The sequence below is a fragment of the Anomalospiza imberbis genome, chromosome 20 (assembly GCF_031753505.1).
Source record: "Anomalospiza imberbis isolate Cuckoo-Finch-1a 21T00152 chromosome 20, ASM3175350v1, whole genome shotgun sequence".
Classification (NCBI taxonomy): Eukaryota; Metazoa; Chordata; class Aves; order Passeriformes; family Viduidae; genus Anomalospiza; species Anomalospiza imberbis.
Window position 1 is genome coordinate 3,354,848 of NC_089700.1, and position 10,221 is coordinate 3,365,068.

At 54.8% G+C, this 10,221-nt stretch overlaps 1 protein-coding gene across 1 annotated transcript; it reads left to right on the forward strand.

Moving 5' to 3' along the window:
• Positions 1 to 242: 242 nt before the first annotated feature.
• On the forward strand, positions 243 to 5,458 carry LOC137485976 (glutamine-rich protein 2-like). The gene is made up of 13 exons (XM_068210825.1): positions 243 to 512; positions 809 to 889; positions 975 to 1,076; positions 1,325 to 1,429; positions 1,617 to 1,708; positions 1,850 to 1,964; positions 2,246 to 2,368; positions 2,600 to 2,674; positions 2,990 to 3,154; positions 3,311 to 3,423; positions 4,047 to 4,112; positions 4,399 to 4,464; positions 5,053 to 5,458. The coding sequence occupies exons 1-13, from the start codon at positions 258 to 260 to the stop codon at positions 5,456 to 5,458; spliced, it is 1,764 nt and encodes a 587-aa protein (XP_068066926.1). The 5' UTR covers positions 243 to 257.
• The last annotated feature ends 4,763 nt before the right edge of the window (positions 5,459 to 10,221 follow it).

Genomic DNA, 10,221 nt, shown 5'->3' on the forward strand with positions numbered 1-10,221 from the left:
CCATGACTCTATGACTTCATGAGTCTGTGACCCAGTGGCTCCCAGGGGTGAGCTGTTGTGCTGCCTGGCAACGGGAGTTGTGATGACAAAGGGCATGAGCAGAGCAGGCTCCAGTCCTCTGATGGACAAGGAAGGAGGAAGGAGCCTGTTGGCTGCTCATCCTTTTTATTACTGCGTTTGCTCACCCCTGACAGACCCAGCTGGGCAGGAAGGATTGTGATAGATCAGGGACAGAGTCCCTGTCTGTGTGTGCAGACATGGCAACATCCCTGGACACACTCAGCCTCTCCCAGATGCTGGATCTTGCCATCGGGGCGCCCCAGAAGGGGGCCATGAACTTTGCAGCCATGCGAAAACTGCTGCAGGCCATGCTGGAGCACCTGGACGGGCAGTACCTGACCAGCCAGGAGCCGTGGCCGGGCCAGCTGAGTGGCCCCTCACTTGCTGATCTGGCCACTGACGTGAAAAAGATGAAGGAGGAGATGGAAGAGTACAGGGAACACATGTCCAAGGTAGAGGCTCTTCCCAGCCCCCGGGGCACTCCCCCACCAGACAGCCCCTCCCCGCTTCCTCAGACAGCAGTGCTTGGCACTGCCCTCAGTGCCCCGGCACAGCCCCTGGCAGGGGCTCTTTGCCATCTGCATGGGCTTCAGCGCTCTGGCACTGAGCTGGGCTGGGGCAGGGGGCACGGGGACTCTCCCTGCCCACCTGGATTGCCATGGGCTGCCCGTGGCAGGGCAGGGCTCTTTGCGCTGTTGCTGCCCTGGCCATCACCTCTGACATCCCTGCTCCTCGGACTGTTTCACAGGTCCTTCGTGAGGAGATTGGTGGGGTAAAGGCAGAAAATTCCCGCATATCAGAGGAGATGAAGAAATTGCGGGAGACACAGGTCTGTGCAGACCACTGCAGTTCTCAAGGTCATATTTCCCACACTCACTCTCTAGAGCCTTGTCTCTGACAATGCTTTCTCCTAGACCATGGCTATTTCCCAGCATCAAGAAGAGATGGAAAAGTTCAAGGCTGCCCAGCGTCATATGGCAGAGAAAATGAAGAAGGTCCAGATGTCGCGGGACGAGGTGAAGCGCTGCTGGGAGCAAGTTTTGGGTCTGAGACAGCAGCCTGTACCCTCGGCTCTGCTGGCTGGAGGCTCAGTACCCTTGGCCCTGCTAGATGCACGGACCGTGCTGCCTGCAGAGCCCTGCCAGCCTGGCTGAGCCCGGCCCTGCGCTGTCCCCGGGGCTCCACAAACCACAGCAGGGGTCAAGGCCTTGCAGGTCCCCACTGACCCTCCCAGAGGCTCACTGCCACCACTCCTCTCTCCTAGGACATGGCTCTCATCCAGGATCTCCGTGAGGAGATGGACAGGATAAAGGCCACACAGATGTGCATGGAAGGAGACATAAAGAAGATGAAGGAGTCCCTTGCCTTAGTGAGCTGTTGGGTCGTGTAATCTTTAGGCTTCCATGGGGACCTTCAATGTGATTGCAAGAGCAGGGTTTGGGATCAGGGTCTCAGGAGCGGGTGGAGGACCCTGGGTCTGCCCATGCAGCTGAAGGGCCCCCACGCTGGGACAGCAGGATGTCCGTGCCCTGACTCTACCGCTACTGGCTTTCCAGATGAAGAAGCTGCAGGAGGACCTTAAAAAGCTGAGGCAGGACGCAGCCAGGTGGAAAGAAGAGAGCAGTAAGGAGATCTCTCAGCAAATTGAGTAAGAGGACAGGAGTGGGTTTCATACCCTGTGGGGCTGCAAGGGAGCCCTGCTGGTCTGGGAGCATCCTGGTTGGCAGGCACAGGATGCCCAGCAGCCCTGCAGGGGTAACCCTGACCTTGCCCCCATCCCGCTGGCCAGGGCTTTGAGGCAGGAGACAAAGCAGGATCTGCAGAAGATGAGAGAGCAGCAGGAGATGAGGAATGCCATGCTGGAGCAGCTGGTGACTGAGACAGCCGACCAGCTGAACGAGCAGGTGAGGTCCTGGGGGAGCACTCCCACCAGCCCTGGCTTGGTCATGTCGGAGGTCCACGCCACATCCTCATGCTGTGTGGAGCTTTGCTGTAATGTGGGGGAGACACAAGCTGCCCAAATTGGCCTGGACCAGTCAGCGGCATGGACAGAGATTAAAGCCTTGATGCAAACGTCCTGATGACACCGAAGCTCCTGGCCACAGGCTGAGAAATGTGGGACTGCCCCTGTGGAGCAGCTGGACTCCTTTGGTCATCACCTTATGTTCTTCCATCCCTGGAGCAGGATCGGGAGCTGAGCCAGCACATGGAAGCCAAGATCCTGCAGATTCAAAGAGACTATGAGAAACTCAGCTTTGCCTCAGGGATCCTGCAGAAGGACTCTCAACAAAAGCAGAGCGCAATCGAGGTGTGTGGTTGAAACCTATTTGGGCTCAGAGCATCCCCCAGGAAGACTCCAGGCAGGGGACCTCAAGGAATCTCCTGATGACCACCTCACAGCACTGTGCTGCTTCCAAGTGCCCTTCCTCAAGTTTTTTTTGGGTAGGGGGAGTGGGGTGTGCTCCTGGCTCGTGCACTGTGCACCAAGAGGCAGCTCCAACCTTGCTCTGGTGTCATGGGTTTCTTTCTGTACTGAAAGATGCTGTTCCAGTCTCTGGAGAAGCTGCAGAAGGAGAAGGCAAATGAGCAGGACGTGATGGCAGCAATGGACATGGTACAGTCGCAGTGGGCCTCTCTGCCAGCCCAAGGGGTTCCCAGGCAGGGTGACAAATGCCCCTGGTCCCTTGGGGGCTGGGCGGCAGAACTGGCCTGGGGAGGGAGAATTTCCTGAGCTCGTGGGGTCCCTCACCCTCCAGATGATGGGACCAAACTCACCAGGGTGATGGGGCAAATGGGGCCACAGCACCCTGAAAGGGGCATGATGGCCTGGAGGAAGCACTTCTCCTCTGCCCCTCTTGCACATGTGCTGGCCCTGCCTGTCGTTCCTCATCCCTTTCCCCACCGCTCTCCTGCCGTTCCCCTCTGCTAGAAGGCGGACAAAGCTGCCTTGGGCAGCAAAGTTGACTGCAGCCAATTTGAAGAGAACATGGAGGAGCTGGATGAGAGGATGCAGGAGTTGCAGAGCCAGATTTCAGGCCAGGAGCAGCACTGGAATAAGATGCAGCAGCAGTTCAGTGAGGCAATGGAAGAGAAGGTGAGGGGTACCTCGTCCCCACCATGACAAACTGGCACCTTTGGGACTCGACAGCCTGAGGCAGCATCCCTCTGAGGATCCCCCTCCAGGCATTTCCCTGGAGAGCTCCGTGTCACATCCCGGGGCAGCTGGCTGAGGCTGTGCACCTGTTCACAGCTGGATCGCCTGGAGCTGAAGACTTTTCGAAAACACCTGGAGAACTCCTGGAACAGGAACATGGAGGAGCTTGAGAACAGGCTGATGCGTGAAAACGCTGCTGGGATTAAGAAGTGAGTGTGACGGAGATTCTGATGGCTCTGGGGACAGCCATGGTCCCGTTCCCTCCAGCTGCCCCACACACTGCCCGTGTGCTCCCCTGCCTTGGGACCAATCCAGCTGCTACATGAGCCACGGGGATGCTGATGAAGCAGCTGCACCTTCTCCTTCCACCAGCAGCAGGTCCCACACAGGAAAGGAGGCAATGAGGACAGGGCACCTGCAGGACAGAGCCCTCCCAAAGCACAATGGGGCTGTGGGTGCAAAGGCTCCCAGAAGCCAGGCTGGGAGATGGCAACGCCCAGGCAGGGCTGTGACCAGCAGTGTCCCATGGCTGGGTCGTGCCCTGCCCTCCTGGCCGGGCACACAGGGGACTTTGGTGCCAGAGAGGGGCTGAAAGCGCCGCAGGGGCTGCTTGGGATGGTGCCACGGGTGCCTGTGCCCTTCACCTGGCACCAGCCAGCACGTTGGGGATGGGGAGGAACAGGCTCAACAGCCCACGGGTCACCCTGCAAACGCCGTGACCCTGTGCAGCGACCTGCCCGGCACCTGGCTGCTGCCAGCCAGCTGCTGCCTGTGTGCGGGCAGGGCTGTGGCCCCAGGAGCTCAGCCAGCCCTCTTCTCTCACCCTCCTTAGGCAGCTGCCAGTCCCTTTCACGTGCCTGTCCTGCGACCGCATGCTCGCCGTGCAGGTTCCTGGCCAGTGAGTAGCAGCAGTGCATCGCGGGCAGCGGGGCCGTGATGGGCGGAGAGGGGTGCCAGCGGTGACCGCCGTGCTGGGCACGGGGGTGACAGTGTCTGCTTGGGAGGCTCTGATGTGGGGAGCCCCCTCTGCAGCCCTGCCATCAGCAGGGGTGTGGGGGCTCATCCCAAGGGCTACAGGCAGCAGGATACCATGGGGTACAATCCTCTGGGTTTGGGGGTGCTGCCTCCAACAGGAACAGCTTGTTTGTCCCCTGTCACACACCTGTGACTCCTGCCCTCCCCAGGTACCCCGAGACACTCCCGTATTTGCAGCCGCTGCCCCCCAGCAAGGAGCCACAGCACAGCCAAAGGTAAGGGCCCTGAGGACACATCCCCAGCTCCCGGGGTGCAGGCTAGCCCTGACACAGCAAAGAGGGCTCTTGCCTGGGCTGGGGCAGAGGAGCTTGGGGGGGACTGGGCAGGGCAGGGGAGCAGAAGGCAGCTGTGGAGGGCCACTGCTTCCCCCAGCTCTGGAGGGTTTTGCATTTTTTGCCTTGCACTGCCCTGTCTGGCCCACCTCTCTGTCCCAAGGTTGCTGAAAGCACATCTGATGAGCTGTGCCTGTTTTCAATCTGAGCTCAGACTTGGTGGGCAGCCGTGTGCCTTCTGTGAAAGGCGTTCCCAAAACCAAGCCCTGCAGCTGGGACAGGCCAGCTCCTGCCCGCTGGTGCCCTGTGCACATGGACCTGCCATGGCCATGGCCAGCAGAGCTGGCTGTGGGGACAGAGCCAGCAGATCCAGCCTGCTGGGACGGGCTTGGGGCTCCTGGAGCAGGTGGACAGGAGCTGGGAGGGACATGGCCCTGCAGGCAGCACTGCCAGGCCCCTCCCGGGCACAGCAGGGTGAAGCCTGGGATGCCACAGGGCTGGGCACTGAGTGTCCTCTGCCCCATCCCACAGGAGGCCGGTGGCCCATGGCAGTGACCCCCGTGTGCCACAGAGCTCTGGGGACCATGAGAGCAGCAGTTTCAAACTGCCCCCCCATTCAGGATTGTCCCCGGAACAAGGCATTTCTGCAGGGACTCGTGGCTCTCCCCAGCAAGGTAGGGATGAAGAAGGTGGGGACACGGCACGTGTAATGGGGACTGGCAGGGTGATGCTGAGGATCCAGGCTGAATTTGCGCCTTCAGTTTCCTCGGGGAGAGCTGGTTTGGGAGGGTTGCTAGGGAATGCTGAATTGGGGCCTGCATTTCAGCCAGCTGCTCTCTCCTTCCCAGCCCAGAGTGACCCAGCTGCTGGGCAGGGGTGGGCGCATGCCGAGGGGCCGGAACGACCAGCTTCCTGCGCTGATCAGGACACTGGATGAGCCAGGTGCGGCCCTGTCAGGGCACGGGCATCAGGGGGAGAAGAGACTGGCTGTCTGCTGGGCCTGCACCTGGTCCCTGGGGGTCTCGGGCCAAGCAGGTGACCCTGCTGCTGTCCTGTCCTGGGCCGGCTGAGCTGACCCAGACGGGGCAGCCCCGGGGACTGGGGGCTCACCCTTGCCTCTCACCCCCAGGCCCTGCCACCTCACGGGATCACCGGCCAGGCACTGCCCCCCGACAACCTCTCCAGGGCACCAGAGCTCCTCCAGTCTCTCCAGCCCCGTGAGACTTCAACAGCCCTCAAGGAGCCGCACAGGACTGGGAACCCAGTGCTCCATCAGGGACGTCTTCTCCGCCGACAGAAAAGTCTTGTGACAACTGTTGGCAAAGAAATAATTTTTATTTCTGTTAATTTAATAAAAAAACTTCAAAAACACAGGCAGAGCCTTCTCCCACTGTCACTGAAAACACGGGGATAAGTCAAACTGTTTTTCACTATTCTTACCATTAGGAATCAGGCATTACTTCATTGCCAGCACTGGGATGCATAGGAATAGCTCCGCTCAGCATGCACACCCACTTTCTAAACTTTTCACTATGTATTTTTAGCAAAGGAACTAATGCTCATTGCCTATAAATTACCTATTTCTCTTCATTAATTAATATTCTATCTTCCATTTGTTTTGGATTTCTCAATTCTCATGCTGTTGCCAGCTAAAGAACTGTTTGCTCCTGGCAGGCTCCATCCTATGCTCATTTCACCAAGTCTTTGGCACTACACTGTCAAAACCAGGGGAAACATTTACCGAGGAAGGGAGTAAAACTACAGTCCATTGATCTAAGGTTTCACAATTTGAATAAGTGGCCAGCTAGACCAACTTTTCTCCTCACTTGCAGAGAAGCACCAGTTCACCAGGTGGTCAGACATGACTGCGGGTTCACCAAGCACCCGGGACTGCCAAAGAGACTCCCAGGGCAGAAGAAGGCATGTGCTAAGGGGAGGGAGAGTATGTTAATTTCTTGGGGGAAATTATTGTCATAGGTATGTTTCTTCTGAAAAAAGCGATCAAGATGATGTAAAACATAGGATTTAATCAGGGGCTTTTCCTGTGCCCGGCGTGTACGCTGTGTGCAGTAATCCCCCATCCGTCTGGCATGGCAGTAAAGAATGCCTAAATCCCTCATATGCAAATGAAAGTGTTGGTTTCTTACTGTTTTTGATAACAGTGGTAATTAGTCCACTTTTCAGTCTTTTTATGATTTTAATTTTTCCCCAGATATGGTTTTCAGTACACTAAAAGCTGAGTTCTCTTTGTTAGTTTCTTCTTTACCTCTGGTTTCCACAACTTGTCCTCACAGTCCACAACTTCTGCATTCCTGGTGTCCAGTTCTCAGCCCCATTTCTCTACCCCAGCTTTGTTCACTGAAACGTGTCAAGGTTGGTTTAGCAAAACTTGAAAGTGTCAGTGATTTTCCCAAACGGGGTTCCACTACCAGCAGTTTGTATAAAATCCTGCTACGTGCTCCAGTGGAAAACTGCACTGCTTATGATTAAGTAAAGCTAATATTAACAGAGTTAATGAAAACAAATAATTAGAATAGCGAATTAGAAAGTTATATATTTTCCAACAATTCCCTTCTTTGAAAGTTATCTTAATTCTTTCTTTTAAGATTACATCCACTTCAATCATTCAATACTTAGGAAGACTTAAGACACTAAAATGCAACGATTGCTATTAAACTACTTCATAAAACCTTGTGGCAAAACTCGTCATATTTTAAATCTAGGGCCATGTGATTTTGCCAGTGTTTTATCTTGGGCTTGTAATTCTGGGGTTACATTTGAAAGGTCACACATTTTGGTGCAGCAACTATTAGGATGCTTTTCTCTGACACCCCTTGAGCAGCTTTATCTGCCAGTCGGTTTCCTACACCAGCTGATGTATTTCCAAATGGATGAGCTTCACAATGCATGAGAGCCACTCTGGCTGGTACCTGAACACTTTCTAGTGGTTGCCTGATAACGTCTCCACCTTTGGCAGGAGATCCTCGTGCTGAAAGGAGCTCTCCTTTGTTCTAGAGAGCTCCGTGGGCATGTGCTGCTCCAAATGCACATTTAGAATTTGCCCATATGTTGCCCTTCTTCCCCTGAGACAATTCCAGGCGGCCAGAGAGTGAGCAGCTCAGCCTTGTGTGCAGAGGTGGTAAGAAGTAATGGGATGGCTTTGATTGGGCCCTACTGCACACCCAAATTGCTGCTTTCCTTTGCTCACAAAATTGCTCCCACCTCTGGACAATTCCCAGTCCGGATCTTGTACCAGAGGATCTCTTCTGCTGGAGCGAAGCTGCTCCATAGCTAGAAGACGGGCATGTTGTGAGGCATGTTGTGACAGTCATGTTGTGTTTGCAGTTCCACATCATCCTGATCCAACAGGACAACTGGGTACTTGAGCATTCAACTTGGGGGTAATCGGTGACCTCCTTGTTGTCCTGGAACAGAGAGGACAAAGGGTGGAACATGAACAGTCATTTTCCAGCCCGTGGTCCGTTCTGGGCTTCTTGTATTAAAAAGACAGTTGCTGCTACAAGTTAAAGGCAGCCAGGAGATCCTGTAACTTACACTGTCCACTTGTTTGGAAAAATATCTTATGGCCCCTTTCCATGTCCATAACCTCAGTGTTTGTGAACAAACAGCTCAAGAGGCTTGGTCAAGTCAGGTACTGCCTGTGCAAGGACCACATTAGAGCTCTCCTGAGGTCTCTGAAAGCCTCTGGCATTCTGGAGTGCACTGTAGCACCTCCTTGGTGTAGCACCTCCTTGGGGGTTTCTCAGGGCTGCATATAAAGCTCTTACCCTAGGCCAGAATTAGGAACCCAGAGCTCACACCAACCACCCATCCCCAGAAATGTTCTTCACTTGCAAACAGACCTCGGCTCTGGAGTATGGCAAACTGCCTCCATCCTTTCTGTTCCAAGGCTTGGCTGGCCCTGGGAAATGGTGAACCTCAGCTACAGAACATGCTCTTTGGCACTCTGGGCCTTCTTCCTGGATACCCTGTCACTGGCTTGTCCCAAAAAGTTCAGCAAACTGAGGGTCATTTCAATGCATCTAGCTTCAGTTCCTGTAGCAATTAAAAGATCACCCACATACTGCAGCAAAGGGAGATCTTCATTCTCCTCCTCCCACACTGAAGTGGCTGCTGGAGCCCTGGCTAGCTCTCTGAACTCCGGCGCCTCGCCAGGAGTGGGGAACTGCCTCGGTATGGGGATTGAGCTGAGGCTGAACCTTTAGAGGCACTTGCTCTAAGGTGCCAGACACAAGCCACAACAGGGACCACGAGAGGAGAAAGGAGGAGGCTCTCCGTCTTGCGGTTCCACAAGGAACACTTTACTCCAGGTGAAGCCAGCTGAAACAAAGCGCCCCAGGCACTCCTGTGCAAAGGGTGTAGTGCAGCTACAAGGCAGGGGGTGGATACCAACAGCTAACAAACAGGGAATCCTCAGAGGAGGAGTCGGGATTACATCAAGCGTCTGGGGCCAATTGGGGTAGGAGGGTGGAGAGGATGGGTCACATGGGCCAGTGGGGCTTCCAGGAATAGGAGCATTCCAAAGGGGTGCTGCAGACAGGGATTGGCCCAAGGTTTGAGTGGCAGAGAAGGTTCCGGAATCAAGGCGTGGACTGCCTTGACGGGCAGGGGAAGAGTTGGACCAAGGGGTGGGGAATGCCATGAGGGACAGCTTTGAGGGAAGCTAAAACCCAGGGGTAAACAAACTCGGGGAGAACACGGGGGTACAGCAGGACGAACCAGTTAACAAGGAATCGATAACATTAATTCAAACCGCAACACCGTGCCTCCAATTCTTTTGCCAGCTGGTTCTTGTCTTGGGGTGACAGTGTGATACTGTGCCCCTACTGTCTGCTTTATGCCCGGACACGAGTCCTGTAGCTTTAAGCTAGGCCTGAGAGAGGGGTGGAAAGCTGGTGGAATTCTTTTGGTGTGGTTTTCACACATCCTCCCCCAGGCTCGCTCAGCTGTCTTGTGCAGCGTGGACAGAGGGAGTACATCTTTGCTTTTAGCTGGCTTCTTGTTTGTTTGACAATGCAGGAAGATTTCCCAGCACGGTGGCTTTTTCTCCTGGAACTGTTCGGCTTTTCCCCGGCCCAAAACACCAGAACATCTTCGGGAGCCCTGCGTCCCAGCCCGGAGGGGGGGCCCTGGGACTGGTGTCCTGGCTCCAGACTTGGGAGGAGCTGAGCCGCTCCTATAAAAGGAACTGTGAATCCACCAGCTTTCTCCACAGAGAGAAGGTTTGGATAGCTAACATTATTCATTCTGTTTCCCGTGCCTGCCCGCACTCTGTGTGTTAAATAAACAGCTTTTGCACTTTCTTCCAAAAAATTCCTTGCTGTGGGAGGGAGTGCCAAAACCTGTTGTCTGTTAGGAGATGTTTCCTCCTAACTCGTCTCCAATTGAAAGAGTTCTCAAACAATGTGGGGTGGTTTTTGAACCTTGGAGAAAGAACGTTCCACTTCAGTTGGGTTTCATGGCCCATCAAGGAACTTCCCATTGAATGACAAACAAGAGCTGACTTTCAGTTTCAAGGGCAATGCAGAAAAAGCATCCTTAACATCCACAACAGTGGACTCATCAGATTCCTTAATTGGGCTTAAAAGTGTACAAGGACTTGCTACCACTGGGTCTAAGTCCCACACTATTTTACTGACAGCTCTGACATCTTCTACTGGCCTGGGTTCATCAGTATGT